The sequence below is a fragment of the Carcharhinus amblyrhynchos genome, chromosome 10 (genome assembly GCF_965287045.1).
Source record: "Carcharhinus amblyrhynchos chromosome 10, sCarAmb.v2.hapA, whole genome shotgun sequence".
Taxonomy (NCBI): Eukaryota; Metazoa; Chordata; class Chondrichthyes; order Carcharhiniformes; family Carcharhinidae; genus Carcharhinus; species Carcharhinus amblyrhynchos.
This window is the reverse complement of record NC_137333.1, coordinates 13121101-13142540: the sequence shown is the minus strand read 5'-3', so window position 1 is coordinate 13142540 and position 21440 is coordinate 13121101. Positions and strand designations below refer to the sequence as shown.

Genomic DNA, 21440 nt, shown 5'->3' with positions numbered 1-21440 from the left:
ACAGTATTCCAAGTGTAGCTGTACCAATGTCTTGTACAACTTCAGCAAGGCGCTCCAACAGCTGTATTCAATGTTCAGACTGATGAAACCAAGCATGTCGAATGCCTTCTTTACCACTCTGTCCACCTGTGACTCCACTTTCAAGGAGCTATGAACATGTGCCCCTAGATCTCTTTGTTCTATAACTCTCCCCAGTGCCCTACCATTAACTGAGTAGGTCCTGCCCTGGTTCAGTCCACCAAAATACATCACTTCGCATTTGTCTAAATTAAACGCCATCTGCCATTTGTCAGCCCACTGGCCCAATTGATCAAGATCCCATTGCAATTGAAGATAACTTCCTTCACTGTCCACTATGCCACCAATCTTAGTGTCATCTGCAAACTTACTAACCATGCCTCCTATATTCTCATTTAGATCATTAATATAAATGACAAATAACGGTGGGCCCAGCACTGATCCCTATTTGTCCAACTTGCATCCTGGATGAGCTATAGTTTACTTTGGTTAAGTCTGAAAGTGAAGATATGCTCTTTTCCCCTACAGTATGTTGGCCTCTATCTCTTTAAGGCTGATCCTAACCTTGACATTCTATTTGACCCTGTATCTGCTCCATCATAAAGTGGTTTAAATTGGTCCTTAATATCTGTCTGAACTCTAACATGTAGTAACTTCTGTTCACCCATCATTTCTGTGCTTGACGATCCTTTGGAGGATGAGAAGGGGGATGTAATGACTGGAAATGAGAAAATGGCTGAGGCATTGAACAGGCATTTTGTCGGTCTTCACAGTGGAAGATACAAATGACATGCCAAAAATTGATGACAGGAAGGCTATGGCATGCGAGGACCTAGAAATTATCATTTGCACGAAGGAGGTAGTATTGGGCAAGTTAATGGGGCTAAAGATAGACAAGTCTCCTGGTCCTGATGGAATGCATTCCAGGATGCTAAAAGAGATGATGGGAGAAATAGCAAATGCACTAGTGGTAATTTACCAAAATTCGCTGGACTCTGGGATGGTTCCTGCAAATTGGAAAACAGCAAATGTGACCCCACTGTTTAAAGAAGAAGGTAGACAAAAGGCTGGTAACTATAGGCTAGTTAGCTTAACTTCCGTAGTGAGGAAAATGCTTGAATCTGTCAATAAGCAAGAAATAGCGAGACATCTGGATATAAATTGTCCCATTGGTAAGATGCACATGAGTTCATGAAGGGAAGGTCATGTTTGACTAATTTGGTGGAATTCTTTGAGAGCATTACATGTGCAGTGGTCAGTGGGATTCCTGTGGATCTGGTGTATCTGGATTTCCAGAAAGCATTTGACAAGGTGACGCACCAAAGACTGCTACATAAGATAAAGGTGCACCGTGTTACAGATAATGTATTAGCATGGCTAGAGGATTGGTTAACTAACAGAAAGCAAAGGGTGGAGGTGAACGGTTGTTTGTCTTGTTGGTGATCAGTGACTAATGGTGTGCTTCAGAGGTCAGTGTTGGGACCGCAGTTGTTTACAATTTATTTAGATGATTTGGAGTTGGGGACCAAGTGTATTGTGTCAAAATTCACAGATGATACTAAGATGAGTGGCAGAGCAAAGTGTGCAGAGGACGCTGAAAGTCTGCAAAGGAATATAGGTAGGCTATGTGAATGAGTGAGGGTCTGGCAGATGGAGTGCAATGTTGGTAAACTTGAGGTCATCCATTTTGGTAGGAATAACTGCAAAATGGACAGTTATTTAAATGGTAAAAAATTGTAGCATGCTTCTGTGCAGAGGGACCTGGGTGTCCTTGTCCAAGAATCTCGGAGTTAGTTTGCAGGTGCAGCAGGTAATTAAGAAGGCAAATGGAATTTTGTCCTTCATTGCTAGAGGGATGGAGTTTAAAAACAGGTTATGTTGCAAATACAAGGTGCTGGTGAGGCCACACCTGGAATACTGGGTACAGTTTTGATCTCCTTACTTGAGAAAGGATATACTGGCACTGGAGGGGGTGCAGAGGAGATTTACTAGGTTGATTCTGGAGTTGAAAGGGTTGGCTTATGAGGAGAGACTTTGTAGACTGGGCTATACTCATTGGAATTCAGAAGAATAAGGGGAGATCTTGTGGAAACATATACTGAAGGGAATAGATAAGGTGGAAGCTGTTTCCACTGGCAGGTGAAACTAGAACTGGGGGCATAGCTTCAAGAATAAGGGGTAACAGATTTAGGACTGAGCTGAGGAGGACCTTCTTCACACAGTGTTGCGAATCTGTGGAATTCCCTGCCCAGTGAAGCAGTTGAGGCTACCTCATTGAATGTTTTTAAGGCAAGGGTAGATACGTTTTTGAACACTAAAGGAATTGAGAGTTATAGTGAACGGGCGGGTAAGTGGAGCTGAGTCTTTGAAAAGATTACGCGTGATTTTACTGAATGCCGGAGTAGGCTCGAGGGGCTAGCTGGCCTACTCCTGCTCCTAGTTCTTATGATCTATATTGGCTCCTCCATTTTCTCCATTCTTAAACCCTTATTCTTGTTTTCAAATCTCATCATGTCCTTGTCCCTTCCCCAGCTCTATAAATCACTGGAGAACTATATTCCTCCAACCCAGGCCTCTTCAGTTTTCCCCACTCCCTTCACTCTACCATGTTGGTCATGATGTCAGCTCTAGAATTTTATTTCTGAGCCTCTGCTAAGTCACCTTTTCTTTCCTCATTCAAGTTGCTAATTAAAACCTACCTCTGATCCTCCTGATGTGTCTCTTTGCTCAGTAACAATTTTGGTCTGATTACGTTTCTCTGAAGTACTTTGAGATTTTTTTCTTCTGTATTTAAAATATATGGTATAAATGTAAGTTTTCATCTTTAATAACTACCTTCCATATATTTGATACATGAATTGCAAGAGAGAGCAGCAGGCAATAGGTTTTCACTGAACTATGCTCTGGTCTTGAAAATGACTACGTTCCATCTGTTCACATTTAGCTGTAAACATAACTGTGAAAACCGAAAAACCGGCTGCGAACAGCAACAACATGAGAATAGTGGTGGATTCTGAGTCCCGGAAACGTACGATAGGTGCTGCTGCGATTGCTGAAGGAGTGTCTGCAAAGAAATCCTGGTTTGACAAGTAATTTCTTGAACTTTACAAATTAACTCTAACCTTATTCTCATTGACCTTTTCAATAAGAGTGCTATAAGTTTAGGATGGCAAAGTAAAATTTTGTCAGTGATTCGCCAATAAAATATATGGTGACCTTTAAGAATATGATGCATCAATTTTATTTTGTGTAGTAGGCCCTTTATGAATCTCACCGTTTCTTGGTTATTTTCCTCTCCCATTGTTGGCAACCATTCCACATATTTAGTTACATCTTATTTAAAAACATGGGTTTTGTAACCGTTAAGATATTTGCAAGTTTCAGTTGCTAGCCATAGTGTCTTTATTGTTGATTCCTATATTTGTTGGCTGAAGTTAAACTTCACTGCTCCCATATTAATTTAGGTGATGTCATATGCCTGAGATGTGCTTTCATTCAAAAAGAAAAGGATTGAAAATTTGACCCCTTTTCTCCTGATGGTTTAATGGTTTCACACAACAGCTGAGCCACAAGGATTGGCAAGGTCCCTGGTGTAATCACTAGTCTCAGTTGAATTAGGTAGTTCCGCTTAATTGCAATAAGCGTACTATGGTTCACACACCCTGAAGTACGATGGGGAATCTTGGCCAAGGTTCACAGAATAGTACACTGCCCATTGACCTTCACTTGAACTCTACAAATTTGGATTGAGCACTACAGGTGCTTTTTCAAATCCCATAGAGAATAATGTGAAGGAATGGGAAGATTTGTTGACAGTTTAATCATTTGATAGGTTGAGAAAACTCCTCCTATAGTTGCAACCTTTTTTTATAATCAGCTGATAGGCCAGATTACAGGCTTCCCAACAACTTGGGAGGATAGAGTGTACCCATATCAACACCCATTAGTTAAGTATCCCATTGGACACAGACTCATTGTTCGAACCTCGTTCTCCATTCACCAGTACTAAAAACATAGGATTTGGGAGCAGGAGTAGGCTATTTAGCCCTTTGAGCTTGCTCTTCCATTTGATAAGATCATGCTTCATCTTGTGACCTCAAATCTATCTTCCTCTCTGCCCTTCACAACTCTTGATTCCTTGGTCTATCAAAAATTCTCACTCTGCCCGAATAAATTCAATGACCCAGCTCCTACTGCTTTCTAGGAGAAATAATTCCAAAGATTAAGGATCCTCTTAAGGCAGGAGATATTCTCCTGTTCTCCGATTTAAAAGAAAACCCCCCTCCCCCGTTAAGTCTCTTCAGGATCTTGTGTTGCAATAAGATCCCCTCTCATTCTTCTAAACTCCAGTGAGTATAGACCCAACCTGGGTAACTTCATAAGATGAGCTAGTCGTTCCAAGAATGAGTCAAGTGAACCTTCTCTGCTCATAAAATTGTATCCTTTTTCAAATAAGGAGACCAAAACTATACATCATGCTCCAGATGTAGTCTCGCCAACATGTAGTAAAACTCCCCAAATTTTATATTCCGCTCCCCTTGCAATAAGCACCCAACATTCCATTTACCTTCCTGGTCATTTGCTGTACGTACATATTAACATTTTGTGATTAATTTACCGGGGCACCTAGATTCCTCTATACCATAGACTTGTGAAATCTCTATTTAAATAATAATCTGGTTTCTACCTTCCTGCCAAAGTGGACAAACACATTTTCCCACATTACACTCCATCTACCAAATTTTTGCTGCCTCGTTTAATATATGTATGTTCCACTGTAAACTCCTTATCTCCTCTTGCCAACTTATTTTCATGCTTATCTTGATGTCATTGGCAAGTTTAGCTACCATACATTTTTTTGTCCAAGTAATTGATGTAGATTATAGTGGCAGTGTGGTTAGCACTGCTACCTCACAGTGCCAAGGACACACGTTCAATTCCCGGCTTGGGTCACTGTCTACACAAAGTCTACACACACTCCCTGTGACTGTGTGTTTCCTCTGGGTGCTCAGGTTTCCTCCAACAGTCCAAAAGACGTTCTGATTAGGTGTTTTGGCCATGCTAAATTCTCCTGGAGTGTACCCTAACAGGAGTGTGGTGACAAGGGAATTTTTGCAGTAACTTGTAAATAATCAAGGCCCCAGCACTCATCTCTCTGGTATGCCCCCTGTTACATCTTGCCAACTTGTGCTTACCATCTATTTTCTGTTTCTCAACCAGTCCTCTATCCTTTATGGATCAGAGGTTGAACCCTGCTCCTTTTGTATTGGTGGGAATGCTAACACCAAGACAAAAGCTAGTTCTGGTACTGCGTTGAGGTCTGTCGAGTTCGATTGTTTTCCTGCCAGTCATTTCTTCCAGCTCCCAAATGAGTGATGCCCACATAAGTGGTGAGTTTCCATTAAATTGTTCCCCAGCAAGGGGTATTTCTGCCTTCAAGAAAAGGGAGAAAAGCAAAGGTACCAAACGAGTTTGGAGCTGGAGTAGACCATATGGTTCATTGAATCTGTTCTGCCATTCAGTATGATTATGGCTGACCTTAGGTTTCAACTCCATTTTCCTGTCTTCTCCCTATGTCGCTTGATTCTGAAACCAAAATTCTGCTCATTCTAACTTAAGTATAGTCAATGATGAAGCATCTACAATCCTCTAGGCTAGAGAGTTCCAGAGATTCACAACACTTTGAGCGAAGGAAATTTCTCCTCATTTCAGTCCTGTTTGAGCATCACCTTACTGTGAGATTGTGCCCATGTTGAACAACCAGCAGAAATAACTTTTGTCTACCAGAAGTAAAAGGGAACAGGTGGTGCCATTGTATAGTACAGCACCAAAATGGAAAAGAAAATTGGCAGTAAAGAGTTGGGAAAGATGAGATAAATCAAAAAACTGTGGCTAGGTGACCCTGTTTCAGAAATTCTAATTTGTAGGAAGATATTCATTTTTTTGTTTTGAGATTTCTGATAAATACTGTTTGGACTGGGAGTCGTGCTCTGAGTTTTCATTTCTACATAATGTGGTCTTCAGTTTCAGTAACAAAAAAACTTGGCACCGTAAGTGTAGAACTGTGCCAGTATGTTATTCATTCTAACTTCAGTGGGATTTCACTGGAAGAATTGTCATAACTTGCAATTGTCTATTTACCACCAGATTGATGTGCAGGGTAAATGGATTGACCATGCTAAATTGCCCCTTAGAGTCCCAAGATGTATTGGTTTGGAGGATTAGTGGGATAAATACATGGGGTTATGGGGATAGGGTGGGGACCTGGGTAAAATACTCTTTCGGAGTTGGTGCAGACTCGAAGGGCAGAATGACCACCTCCTGCACTGTAGGGATTTTATGATTGTTTCAAAAATGTGGTCATTATAAACACCCAGGCCATGAATTTGTACTGGGAGCAGTCATTGTCTGAAACCATTTGTTACTGAATTTTGTGGTGGTTTTTATTTTCATGGTTTCCAGTTCTTTCCAAGGCACAATGCATTTTTCAGAATGATTGATGACTAATCATCATTCTTGTTTTTAAAAGGCTCATGTGATAGTCTGAAAAATACAGTTGCAAGTTGGAGGAATTTTACAGTCTCTTTTGGGCCAAGACCAGTTCTCAAATTGAAGGTTTTATTGGAGTGAATCCTTAGTGTGTGTCAGCAGTGGAATCCGTTTCCTTCAGCTTTTCTAAAATTGTTTATTAATTTAAAAAGTCACTGGTTCTATATAAAAGGAATGCTACAAAGATCTGACCTTTTGGGGAGCTAATTCCATGCTGGTAATCAAGTGGATCTGGATACCCAAATGAGCAGTTTACCGAACTGCTAAAACCATGGTTGCCTTATCAAACGTATGGACAGTCTTCTTCCATTAGAATTTATATCAAATATGGAGGTAGTAGTTTTATGTGGTTAACTCTTTAATAAGTATATAGATTAACATGATCTGCTTACTTCAACAGGTCAAATTTCAACAAAGCAAACAATCAAGGATTTCAAAAGAAATTACAGTACGGGATTGAAAATACCAAGCTTGAGCTTCGAAAGGTTCCACAGGAGTTAAATAACATCAGCAAGCTCAATGAACACTTCAGCAAATTTGGAACAATCGTGAACTTGCAGGTGGGAATTTGGGAGAGAAGAAAACAATTCTAGAGGACTTCACAGCCAAGACTAGTCCTGTTTTCACCCAGTGTGTCTCTGTGCATTTGGTGTCACAGACCACTGGCAAAGAACAAGCTGGTTAATTGTTCCCTTCTTAGGCTCAGGGGTACTTGATCCAAATGAAGCATGTCAGCTGCTGACTTGCTTAATTACCTAACTCAACAAATTGAGACTTTTTTGATCTGTGGGTTTTGTTTATCGGTCTTGGCCTTTGGGGAAGATCTTTGAATGATGCAAAGTTAGCAAGTTTTTTTCTGTTATATCTATAGATGGTGTAACGAACATCAAATTATATAACTGAGTGCTGTTTGGTTGTGTCCAATGGCATACAATCAATCCCAAAATGAGCCCTTAAACCTAGGGGTTATTTCTTTCCTTACAAAAAGGTATTTGCAATTGTAGCTGCCTTTTGAATATGAAAACCTGAATTGAGCCAGATCAGTATCCACTAACAGTTATTACATAAAAGTTCCCCATAAGTTTTCTCCCTTCTAACCAACTTTTAATTTAGTTAGCCTATCTTTCTCCACTTCTATTTCTGTTTTTACCTTCTGGTAATCTCATGTAGTAATCTGTCAAGACATTCCTGAAGTCCATTTGCACTATTTACAATGCAATTTTGCCAGCTTTACCCAAAGCTGAGGTGCATCTAGTACTATTGTCCATTTAGTGCTGGCTATCTCTATTTTCTTTTTGTCTCTGATGTAATTTCATTCTTATATAAGGAAATAATGATCCATAATTTCTATGGTAGGTTTGGAATTTAAGCAAACTGGCCTAAAGATTACTTAGATTAGCTATCTCCCTTCATAAAGGGTAGTACATTGCCACGACTAAGCTAGCTAAGCTTAAGTACATTGCCACGACTAAGCTAGCTAATGATTCACTTTATGAATCGCCCAACCCTGGTACAACAGCTGTCAAATCTGAGTTTATGGAAAAACTACAAAAGTTTTTCTACGAGCATTCTGTACTTTTTAGAGTTGAGTTTTCATTTGGCAGTGATCTCAGTGTTAAATCATTTTGAACTGTATTATTTAAATGCACTTTGCAATGAGGAATGGAGATCGGTTTATATAAAGGAGATGCTTGGGGACGTTCCACTTTTCTTTCACTTTATAAATCCAATGACTTTGCATTACAGTCTGAGTTTTTATTTTAACAAATCTAGTGTCTTGGCCTAACCAGCTCTCCTGACAACCCATTCCAGCTTGTGATTTGTTCTTGGATCATTTTGAATTCAGCTTAAACTAATCATAAATAAAATAGTCATCATGATGACAAATGTTAGATGATTAGCCATGATAGTGTGGGCTTACAGGTATAGAGTGGAGGAGGGGGCCTGGTTAAGATGCTGTGATCTGGTGCAGACTCGATGGGCGAATGGTTTTTTTAAGGGATATACACGTAATTGTGTCATGCTTGAATTTATAACTGGGTCCTACTCCAGGTTTTACAATAGGTTTCAAAACATACCTTAATTAACAATAGTTTCATGTGTGGACTCGCAAGTGATTTCTCTAAAAGTAAAAAGCGATCCCAATTCCCAAAGAGTATTTAAATTGATGTGTGTAAAGTGGAAATAAAGTCTGCTTGAGTCGTGAGCTTCTGATTTTGTTTTCATAATGTTCGTTAAGGCTCTTGGAATACATAGGAATCTTAAAATATGTTTTTTTAACCCCTTCACTGAATGTTGCAAGTCGTGTGCTTGAAATTGCGATAAGATTGTGCTTTACACCCAATCGCGCTCATTCCAGGGTGCTACTTACTGTTGGTTAAGGGTGTGTTGTGAGATCAGTTTGCATCGGCATAACTATCTGCAAACTTTGAAAGTTGACGTTTTATTTGAGAAAAAAATACGGTTGATGCAAGATAATTTGTACGCGCCACACAGCAGGAAAAAACATGCAGCTTTTCCAGAATCTCAAGTCCAGAATATTTAGCATAACAGTATTTCTCTCATTCATAACTGCCTAACCTTTGGAACCTGTCTGGACTCTAACCTTTGTTAACTTGACATAATTTTCTTTTGTCTTTAATTTGTAAATATTTTTCCAGAATTAGTCATTTAGTCACTTGTATTGTCTGAGCTATTCTGTCTGCCAGCAGGTGCCACTGTAACCTTGTTGTCACTGAAAGCAGTCTCCTCCATGTGGCAAAATATAATACAGCATGTAGCATTCAACAAATTAGAAAAGAATAGAATCCCTACAATGCAAAAGAGACCATTCCACCCACTGAGTCTGCACCAACTCTCTCTACAGAGTATCTTACCCAGGCCCTCTCCACCACCCTATACCTGTAAGCCCACACATTTACCGTGGCTAATACATTTGGGACAAGTTAACAAAACCGATCCACCTAACCTGCACGCTTCAGACGATAGGAAGAACCAGAGCACCCTGAGGCAATATTAAGTTATGCATTGTTTCTGCAAGCTAACTAGTGTTTAATATGTTTGATATTAATTTGTCTGATATTTTTAATCCAGTATTAACTTGAGTTAATGAAAACTTTTGCTCCATTGCCAAATGCAGGAACATCTCACAAACTGATTCAACTTTTGTTTTATGTCTACAGTAGTTTAAAACCAATTTCAAAATCAGCACTAATGATATTCACTAAAGTTTATGACTGTGGGAGCAATGCAATCATATCCATCTTAAAAAGAGAAGATGTGTAATAAATATTGTCACGACCAGTAAGAATTATTTTTAAATCCAAGAGTTGTTAGTTTGTAGACACAACATAGTGGAATTCCATAGGCATTAATGAAATGTGTGACTAATGAATCAAGTTTTGGTAGTATCGATGAGAAGAATGTTGGCAAGGACAGTAGATAGCCTACCTTTTGAACGCCTTATGATCTTCAATATCCATTTGAATTTGTAAATATGCCTAAGGTTTAATGTCAACTATGTTTTGAAAACTTTTTGCTTCTCATTTCCCTTGTCCCCCTCCTCTCTCTTGTAGACTGCTTTTGAAGTGGGGGAAAGCATAGACAGTCCTTCTCTACTAGTTGTGATTCTTGATTTCATCGCTGCAATGCTAGGACAACAGGGGAGCACATATGGAGTTGTAGCCAGAAGAGGGAAAGAAATCTCTATCGATTGATGTGCCCAGGTAGTCTAGCTACCTGCTTGATTATGCAAGCATCTGCTGATTTTTGAATGAGAGAAAACCTGTGACTTCTGATCGCTGTATTGTGATATATGTGGAAATTAAATCTCATTTTAAATTATTGATTGACTTTTTCCAAGGTTGCTTACCAAGGTGATCTAGAGGGTGCCCTAATTCAGTTTGCTGTGCATGAAGAAGCAAAGAGAGCAATCTCAAGTACAGAAGCAGTTCTTAATAATCGATTCATCAAAGTATACTGGCATAGAGAAAGTAATTCTCAGCAAAAGACGACTGCAAATCAAAAGGTAACTACGTTTTGCTATGTGTGGTTTAGTTTGGTTGTTGTGAGTGAGGCAGTACAATTGTTAGGATTTAATATGATAATGTAATGTTAAATTAAATTTGGAGTTTACATGTTTGTAGCATGCCCAGTGGATCGCCATATACACGATACTGACCTTGATTACCTTTCGTGATAAGCATTTTTTTAGTTGTAGCAGCCTTCCATCTTGTAATAAGTTGGCACTCTGATGGTCAACTGTGTTAAACGTCACTTGCAGTGATTCAGGAGCCCAACTGTGGCATGACAACCTCTGTCACATTTGCTGCAAATGAAAGCATTGGACCATGACGGTACCCTCTTATCACAGCTGACCTTTCTGTTTCTCCATGCCTCTTCCAGTTTCCCCCTCTGAACAAGCCGCTTCCGTTGGCTTTGGTAACTGCGTCCCAATTGTCTGTGTCAGTGTCCGCCATCTTCATACTTCGCTTGCAGGTGTCTGTAGCAGAAGTATGGACGCCTAGTAGGTTGTGACCCAGTAGCCAGATGTGTAACACTGTTATAAAGAGAGAAAAGTAATGGAATGAGATTTGGATTTCTCCTGAAAAGACTAGCCAAATGGTTGCCTCTTGTGCTGCAAACTTAAATTGTTCCATAGAAAGTGATCTTTAAATCTTGGAAGAATGAGACAACATTGCTTGCATTCAGCCTTGTACATCAGTTGTCAAACCTGTATCCTTCAAATCCAGGCAACTCAATCCAACTATGTCTGTATTTATCCAATTAGTTTTTCCTATTCATAGAGAGCTGATTGTCAAATTTCATGAGTAAATCAGAGCCTCAGGATCAGTTAGTACCTGTAGCTTAAGATTTACGCAAGTAACTGAGAAGATGTGCCCCATAGGATTTATCCTTCACAATGTGATGAAATCATGAAAACAAGGCTATGAAAATTCATCCCAGGAAGATAATAGTTGGTTATTTCTCCTTGTATGAAATGGCAACATTGTTTGCATGATTTGGACCTATGTTGTTTGGCTCAACTGATCCCATGACCCCCAAGATATCATTTGTTTCTCAAATCCTGGCTTCTTATGCATTCCCAATATAATTCCTCAACCATTGGCCATGTTTCACTTGTCCAGGCCCCAGGCTTTCCTCTTTACATCGTTACTTGCTTGCCTCCTTTAAAACATTTTGGTCATTAACCTTATGTAGTTTGGTGTCATACCTATGATGCTTCGGTGAAGCGCTTTGGGACAATTTATTACAATGAAGGTAATGTATAAATATCGTTTGTGGCCCTGTTTGCTTCATTTGTGAGATCTTTTAACTTAGTAAGTCCAAAAAGAGTGATTTCTCGGAAGAATTACTAGAAGAGATATTTTTAATCACAAACAACAAATGCTGGAAAGTGTTAGAAATACTCAGCAGGTCATAGCCTGAAATATTAACACTGTTTCTCTCACCACGTATCTTGCTGGATCTGCTGAATATTTCCTGTGTTTCACGTTTTTATTTAAGCTTTTTAAACACTTTAGTGCCTCCTTAGAATCATAAAATAATAGAATATACTAGGAGGCCAGATGTGTTTGTGTCCAACTGCATAGCTACAGTTATTGGATGTCGACCTGATGATCTGGCTTAATGTTCATTAATAGACTTCATACCTTCTAAGTGCCTTTTCCAATGATTAAATGTCAGCTTTTTTTCCCCCTGGTATAACAACAAATAGTCTACATAGTCCAATCATTAAGGTACCATTATAATTAAATTTGAAGTGTGGCTTGGCATTCAAGTGTGCATTTTGATCTTCTATTTCCTTGGCTGTTATTTATTTTCACTTTTTTTAAGGTGATTTGTGGGCTGCAGCAGCCAGTTACACCACCCTCTTTCACAGCTGTCAAACAATCTGTGAAGGACCGATTGGGGCCCCTACCACAAGGAAATGTGGAACCCGCACAAACTCAGGTCATTCCTATAGCCAGCATTCAGGTATGTACAGTTCAGATAGAGCTAGTTGGTAATACAAAGGTAAAATACCACATGCAGAGATCCTTGAAATCTGAAATAAAAACAAATTGCTGGAAGTAGTCAGCAGGTCAGGCAGCATCTGTGATGGGAGTTTAGGTTGATGACACTTCTTGAGTCAGATGCAAGTTTTGCTCATTTCCTCTGCCATTATTTCTTGACCCGCTCTTCCCTTCCTGTGGTGCGTATCCAAAAACTGAACAAAATCAATTGTATAAATATTGTGGCTACAAGAGTGGTCAGAATCTGGCAATTCTACAGTGAGTAACTCATCTCCCAATGCCCCAAAGCCTCTCCGCCATCAACAGAGCACGTGCCAAGAGTATGATGGAATACTCCCCACTTGCCTGAATGTGTTCAGCTCCAGCAACATTCGAGGAGCTTGACATCATCCAGGGCAAAGCAGCCCCCTTGATTGGCACGCCATCTATAAACACTTATTCCCGTGACTGTGGATGTACAGTGGTGGCAGTGTGTGCTATCTGCAAGGTCTACTAGATCATCTTGCCAAGTCTTCAGCGATAGCCCCTTCCAAATCTGCAACCTGGAAGTACATGGGCACAGATGCATAGGAGCAACACTACTTGCAAGTTCCCTTTTAAGCCCACACACCATTCTCACTTGGAATTGTATCACAGTCTTCACTTTTGCTGGGTCAAAATCCTGGAAATCCCTTTGAAACAGCCCTTGGCACCACATAGATAGCAACAGTTCAAGAACACTGCTCAACAGCTGAAGGGCAATTAAGAATGGACAACACATGCTGGTGTAGCCAGTGCCACCCATATCCCATCAGAAAATAAATAGGATGCTGAGCATCCTCCAATACCCTGCTCAAAAATCTGTAAGTCTTGGAAGGGAGGAAAATCCTATTTCAGCCTCGTCCTGAACCATTTTGAGCTTTCGTGGGAACCCAAGAGGAACTAGGTTTTCTAAAGGGAGCTGTCCCTAGATACGATTCCTCTGCGTGAAAGAATCAGACTGTAAACAGAGCTTAAAAGTCTATGTTGACAAGTGAGCGAGATATAGTTTGTAATGTATTGTTTCCTTTACCTGTCAGAATGCAAATAAGCTGTCGGTTAGAGATCGGCTTGGCTTTGTGACTAAACGCTTGGAACCTGCTCCTACTGAAAAGGTAAGAGTTCACTTGACAGTAATAACAAACATATTTGTGTCACTCAAAACCAATGCAGTGCATGATTGGGTCCCACTACACTCTGACTGACAGAATTCCCACTGGAGGTTAATTCTTGTTCTTTGTGTCTCCCAAAAACAAAGTTGATGTCCACTGGCAATTTTAACTGACATGTGGAAATGCTGCATGGTTACAAATATCACTTGAAATATTCTGTCTTAAAAGTTAACACACCAAAGTTATGTGTCTTTAGTCTGACATTTTATGTGACCCTGGTTGCAATAAATTGCTGTACTTGTAAAAATGTTTTATTTTTCTTCACCTTATTTCTTTTTATGGTGGAAAATAAAACTGTATTTGTGCTGCAGGTGTTATCAACTACAACGGGCCTTACAAAAACCGTCTACAATCCTGCTGCCCTAAAGGCAGCACAAAAAACATTAGGTACTGTTTCATCAGATTCCACAGAGACGCCCAAAAAAAAACAGGTTTGTTGGGTTTAAGCAAGTTGTATGCTTTGTAATATATGTACATACTGTTGAACATGTTCATTTGAACATGACAGATGAGTGTCTCGGTGGGAAATTCATATGTATCCACAACAGTAAAGAATTTGGACTTTGTAAAGTGGCCGCCGAATCATAGTTTTAAATTCTTCTAAAAAAAATCTGCAACATTAGATATTAAATCAAAATTCATTCACTTTCATTTTTAGATCTGACTCCTGTTTAATGCAATTGTTCCATTCTTTAGTTGATGAACCGGTTGCATAGTAACAGGTTAAATAGCATAGGTCATGGCATATTGGCTGATCTTTGAAGACTCCAAAATTTCTGTCTCAAATTGAGGTTGACTCATGCTGTAAGTAAAATGTGAATGGTCGCCATTTTGAAATGTGATTTTTTTTAAAAATGGTGATTCATGGAAAGATACCTTTAACCAATAAAGAAGCATTTAAAAATATCAAACTCATTGACCTCACCATCCAGTGCAAACCGTTCATCAATTTTATTCATATCACTTGGCTATGGCCTCATTGTAAGGGTCCCACTTTGGGTCATGTGGCTTCTGAACCAACCCTCCAGAATATCATCATCCCCTCCATCCATTGATATTCCAATTTTTTGAGCAATCTGATGACTTGATGTACTAACAACATCTCACAATTTAATAATGAAACCACACAAAATAGTTAGCAGACGGCGTGTACATTTCTGATCAATGAAGGTTTCATCCTCAACAAGCATTCAATGTTCAATTTGGCCTGAACATGATCCTTGAATTGCTTGTTGAGGGACATGTCCAAAGATAGAAATTAGATCCCCTGCATAACTGCGTTTTGGGTGTTATTTCTTTGTAGGCACCTCTTGTTCTCATGGCTTATATTGGATCTGAATATGTCCCACATTAATAAGCTGCATTCTTTATGTAGACCACCAGTATGCCTATTCCACACATTACTCCACAACTCCACTCCATGCTCATTCATCCAACATGGTTCATGTCCAACATGTTAAGGACATGCACAAAAGGTCCTTCAGGGAACTTAATTTTCAGCATGGCTTTATAGTTGAAAATTACCATGGCTGTGAATCTTGTTTGCTTCTGTTATGTCATTTTCATTAGAACTTTCATTCCTCGGTTTGCTCATAAAACATTTTGAAATTCATGGGCCTTTTGTCCATGTTGCCATTTGACTTGATGGATACTTTTTTTTGCTGCTGTCTGATGTGAAAGCTTTTACAACAAGGTCTTTTGGTAGCTTCTGAACAATCTTGGTCTTCTGCCGGAACACTAGACAGTTTCTTTCCATAGAGTGACCATGCCAACTAGCTGGTATAATTTTTAGACTTGGTTTGATTTAGTCCACTTAAGTGGGTAAAAAGCTGTCTGGTAATTGTAACCATTTTAACAAGTTTTGAGAATCTGTTCCGATACATACATCTCAAAACTAGACCGGTGGCTAGTCCACGTTCTTGTGCCGCATTTGGTTGATATCATCTTCAGGAAGAATTCCTCCTTGTTCCATTGTCGCACCTGGTTTTTCTCGATAGCACCAAATTCCCTTGCTGCGGGACAATTATTTGATGATTTGGCAAATCTTACAACTTTTACCTTGAAGTCTGCTTCACACTTCATTCCTTTGGTTGGAGGATCCATTTCTGTTCACTCGCCATGCATGCGTGATCTATGTGAGTGTGTCTTAAACTCATGTGCATGTTCTTTGCAATACAGCCCTTATTGTCTGCTTGATCCCATGCACTGACCTACAGTACAAGTAAAACGTGCATTTCTGGGGTGATTTGAGTCTGACTGCTGATTTGAGCGCAGCCTTTCGTAGCTGACAAGGAGACTTGATTTGTATGCTGAGTATGTGTGTAAGCTTGATCTTTGGCACTGGAAAGATGATATCATCTTGTATGTCAGGTTGACTTGTGCACCATAAACTATGGTATCCTTTCCCTAAATGTTCACTGAGCAATCCCGATTGTATAATTTATCTAAATAAAATTGTAACTTAATTTGGTTTGTTTTCTTTTTGGCTTTCACCAATTTAGAATTAAGTGTAAAGGCAAAGTACTGTGGATGCTGGCATTGCTAACAGAATCAGGAAATGCTGGGAAATCTCAGCAGGTGTGAGAGCATCTGTGGAGAAAGAATAGAGCCAACGTTTTGAGTCAGGGTGACCCTTTGTCAGAGCTGTGACAAAGGGTCACCCAGACTCAATGTTAGCTCCATTTTCCCTCCACAAATGTCATCAGATCTGCTGAGGCTTCCCAGCATTTTCTGTTAGAATTAAATATACACAGGTTGATTGGATTGGTGGAGTAAAGTATCATCCAAATCTCATTCCAGTGGCTCAAAAAGAACACTAGTTTCCTTTGGCTAGGAAACCAACTGAGAAATAACACACTTGGCTGTAGGACCTGCATTCTGGAGGCGCACTGCTAGCTCGAACAGCTGGGCATTTTTCCTGAAGATGACTTTAGTTTTATAATGTTCAGTAGCAGCCTAACCTAAAACCTGAGGGCCTATATATTGTCTAGTAACTTAGAGTTGAAGCAAACCTTTAGATAAAATGCTTGCAAACGTTTTTTTCTCTCCCTACACTTTGGTCTTTTGCTTTCCTTTTGGTTATGTCCTATTGGTCATTGTTTTAAGCCTATTGTATGATTTTTCAGGATACGCTTCGACTTCAGCAAGACGTAAGGAAAAAGAAGCGAGAAATTTTAGAAAAACACATAGAAACCCAAAAGGTATTTAGTAGGCATCTATTTTCTGAAATCAGTCTGTTGAAATCCCTGCCTTCCGATTTGCTCTTGGTCATTCCTTTACGCACACTGATCAGCGTTGCGATATTTAATCCTAACATTGCGGATCTGTTTCTTTATGAATGTGTGTAACAGGATAATCTTCCACTTTCACAGGCAAATACTCATTTGTGAAAATGCAGGTAGTCCCTTTTTGTTTATTTGTATGTAGATAAAATTGTACAGTTTCCTTCCATTGCTGTGGAATCCGTCTCCCTGTATGTGACAAATGTGCAAGGCTGGCTGAGACGATTCATGTAAAGCACTTGAATTGCACCTCTCAGACATCAGATGAACATACAAAAATACTAGGATTAAGCCAGATGGTCCATCTAACCTATTCCATTGATGTTACCTCATACGTGTTATATCAGGAGACTTTGTCTCTGTCTCTCTCTCTCTGTCTGTCTGTCTCTCTCTTTTCCACCCCTGCCCCCTGTGCCAAGCACCCAGGTGACCAGTACACTTGTGAAAGACTGGATTGGAAACCAGAATTAATTGGTGGGAATCTCTCCAGGCAATCAAAACTAATCCAGTATAGCACATTGACCTAACTTAGTGTTTGTTTCCTCCATTACCGCAGCCAGGAAACCCTCCGTGTCCCTGAAATTATATATTAAATGAGCCCCATTGAATTAGCTAGCAACTTGGTCTGCTGTTTCTGGAAAAAGAACCACTTAATTGATCCTATTTCTTCTTGAATAATGTATATGCAAGATCCTAGGTGCTCCACAGACTTATTGAAATAATTTTTGTGGAAATGATCCATTTTATTTTATGTTGGAAACTCCTCTGATTGCAAGCCATGACAAAATTTTCTTTGCTCCAACAACCTTGACCTGCATTCAGACCATTGCTATAGAAAGGAAAGACTAAAAGTCTGAATGATGAGCTGTGGGAGACACCTCTGTTCATCACCATTGTGTAAACAGGTCAAAGCCATTAATAATTGCTATGGCCACACTTTTTATATACACTTCAGCAACTCGGGTATCTTTACACTGTTAGAGATAATGGTGGGCTGGAATTATCAATCTCAGGAAAGCTGCAGTCAGTTAGAAAGATTTGGCCTTTTGTAATTAATTTCAAGTATAATTTTGATTTTAGCTCGCTGGTGTTGGCATGCAAGGTCTGCTTATCAAAAGTAATATGAAAGCAGCTAGAGTAAATTCTAAGAAGTACCAGTAGAGTGTAGCCTTTTCTGCCAAGAATTCAAGGTAGAAGGAGAGAAATGGACAAAAGTCCTATGATGTTTTTTGCTTTGGTTAAGTGACTGCAACATCTTATATTGTCAGATAATCAGTTTGCAAGGAAAATCTATCGGCAAGGTTTTTTAAATTTCATAGTGTCGCTCTTGACCCTGTTCAGAGCTATGAAATGAAGCATTTCCATCCGGTTCAGTGCAATATTGGCAAAAGGAATTGCAAAGGCCCCCTTAACCTTGATTTTTCTGACATATCGGTTGGGATTTGATCCTCACACAAACACCACTTTAGTCACCTAAACTTGGAAAGTCAGAATTAACATTAATGATTTGAATCACTAAATTACTTATGCTGTGCTGAAAGTCCTGGGGCCACTTTGACTCAAATGTAATCCCCCTAATTTGAGGAGAAACACAGGTTGGAGAATCAAATTAAAAGATTCTTCAGATTCTGGTCCAATCGTTTTTTTTTCTCCATTTGCTCACCAAACTCTGGTCTAAAACTCACTATACTTGGGCCAAAGGGCCTATTTCCATGCTATATATCTCTCTGCCTCTATACAAAAGTTGTTTCAGTATGATGTGATTATGTTTTTGCTTTTGGGCAAATGAATAGTCTTGTCTGAGAAAGTTGGATCCAGCGTGCCTTGTCGTCTTAACTTTTTCTGAACCACTGTTTAGATCTTGATATCAAAGCTGGAGAAAAATAAAAAAATGAAATCAGAAGATAAGACAGAAATTATGAAAACGCTGCAGGCCTTAACCAAGAGTATAACCAAACTGCAAGATGAACTGAAAGGAAGTGGAACAGGCTCGACTGCTCCCAAAACAGTGAAAACCAAAGCTCAGGTATTGTATTCAATTTGTGGCTTTCTTAATGTTCTGAAAACAGAGCGTTTCCATTTTAAACATTAAAAGAAGTGAGCGCAAAATATTTAATCTTGTTTGTTTTCTGTTTTTTTTTATGTTTCTGAACAAAGTTGAGAATTTGAATTAAAGTAGATGCATTTATTGAACACTTCCACAGAAGCCTGTAGTAAATCCACCAGAAATAATTCCAGTAGGGACTGCACAAAACGCAACTGTTTTTAAACTAGTAAGTCTGTAGATGTTGACCCGGAGATTTCATTAGTGTCAGAGAGGTGTCCGACGCTGACTCCGATCTGAAACTGCCCACTTAGCATTTTACGTTGGAGCCTTTGCATTTTCCAATGCAGGAGCAAGCATAGCGAAGAAGTAAGTTGCCTAAAGTGATTCCAAGCCTTTGAGGTCTGTCTTCAGTTTGTTGATTTGTGTTGTTTTAAATGGAGCTGTCAGCCTCTGAAACTGCAAAATTGGAACGATACAGCAAAGATTAGTATGGCCCCTGCACAAGGATGACGCACAAATTTGTGAAGCATAGCGTAGTCTCTGGTGCTACCCTTCTCACCCATCCTCCCAACAAAGTTCGCCACCGTACGCATCGCCCCAATAGTATTCAATTGCAGAGATGGTGCAAACAACCCAAGCCTGCGCGGTTCTGGCCATTTAACTCCACTATCATTGAAACCATGGAGCATTCCAGACGGGGTGAAACCAGCAATTGGAACTTTAAACTTTTCATTTAAGCACTGGATGTGCGTACATCGGGACTTCCTCAGGATCCCAAGACTGTGACTGCATTTGAGTCAAGCGGCCTCTCCTTTATTGGAAAATTTGGGCCAATAAATAATCAAAGTCATAGCATCCCTGCAGTATAGAAGGAGGCCTTTCGGTTCATCAAGTCTACACTGACCACAATCCTACCCAGGTTTTATTCCCATAACTCATATTTAACCTGCTAACCCCCTGATGCTTGGGTTAATTTAGCATGGTCAATCAACCTAACCTGCACGTCTTTGGACTGTGGGAGGAAACCCACGCAGACACGGGGAGAATGTGCAAACTCCACACACTGTTGCAAGGCCAGAATTGAACCTGGGTCTCTGGTGCTGTGAGGCAGCAGTGCTTGCCACTGTGCTGCAAGCGTGGAATGGCAAGGTGGCATAATGGTTAGCACTGCTGCTTCACAGTGCCAAAGATCTGGGTTCAATTCCCACCTTGGGTCACTGTCTGTGTGGAGGCCGCACGTTCTGCCTGTGTCTGCGTGAGTTTCCTCTGGTTGCTCCAGTTTCCTCCCACAGCCTGAATGATCTGCTAGTCAGTGCAGTGGCCTTACTGAATTCTCCCTCAGTGTACCGGAACAGGCACTGGAGTGTGGCAATCAGGGGGTGTTCTTAGTAACTTCATTTGCAGTGTTAAGGTAAGCCTATTTGTGATACTGATAAATAAACCATCCCAAGTTATTGCTACTTTTCTTTTCAGATGGTGCTTCTGCTACCTGACTAATTCTTAATGACATTCTTTGCTCCAGTTGCTATTCTAGTTCAGATCATTCAATTCGACTTCAAATCATGGATTTTTCTGGTCGGTGCTAACTTGGAACTACTGCTAGCTCATGCGCCTTTAGTGAAATTCACGGTGTCTGTGAATTTCCAACAATCCAAGCGGTTGACCACAAACCATGATATTGAAATGTCCCTCCTCTGTGTTTTAAGGCTGGCAAACATTACGCAGGAACCAAAAGGTCCACGTGTTTAGAGGAAATCAGACAGCCATGTGTAACCTTAGTTTTGGGTCTTTTATTTTGATTTCCGCAATGTATGTAATTTGGTAGTTGTTCAAATATAAGCAAATACTGAATTTTTCTTTTTATAGATGCAGAGAGAATTACTAGATACAGAGTTGGACTTGTATAAGAAAGTACAGGCTGGAGAAGATATCACTGGACTTCGGAAAAAGTACAATGAGCTTCAGCTAGAGGTAGGAATGTTGGCTGCAGTAATTCAGGATATTAAGAAAATGCATGCATTCATTTTCATATTGATGAACAAGTATTTGCTCTATTAACTAATTATAAAGTTTTCCATTCTTCATTCTTTCAGATCTGAAGTTTGCATTTCTCAACTATTTTTGAGGTCCTTCTAAAATTAATTTTGACCTTTTCGAAAAACACAAAACTTCTTGATCTGGTTCATTTGCTGACCACCGTACTGATTATTTTGGGAATCCTTTTGCTTCTTGTGTATCCAGCAGAATTCCTGGTCAAAGGAATAGTGTGCAAATTTATAGAATTGAATGCATGCCCAATTTTTTTGCATAAAATGAGTTT

At 39.7% G+C, this 21440-nt stretch overlaps 1 protein-coding gene and 1 non-coding gene across 2 annotated transcripts in view; both read left to right on the top strand.

Moving 5' to 3' along the window:
* Positions 1-21440, top strand: part of rbm26 (RNA binding motif protein 26) — a 72700-nt gene that overhangs the window by 35765 nt on the left and 15495 nt on the right. Inside the window, exons 10-18 of the mRNA XM_080198133.1 lie at positions 2963-3107; positions 6968-7127; positions 10430-10594; positions 12424-12564; positions 13661-13735; positions 14104-14223; positions 16918-16992; positions 18932-19099; positions 20987-21091. Coding sequence (XP_080054259.1) covers positions 2963-3107; positions 6968-7127; positions 10430-10594; positions 12424-12564; positions 13661-13735; positions 14104-14223; positions 16918-16992; positions 18932-19099; positions 20987-21091 — 1154 coding nt within the window. The remainder of the gene's footprint in view (positions 1-2962; positions 3108-6967; positions 7128-10429; positions 10595-12423; positions 12565-13660; positions 13736-14103; positions 14224-16917; positions 16993-18931; positions 19100-20986; positions 21092-21440) is intronic.
* On the top strand, positions 19556-19661 carry LOC145349570 (U6 spliceosomal RNA). The gene has a single exon (XR_013888094.1). It is a non-coding gene; the product is annotated as a U6 spliceosomal RNA (small nuclear RNA).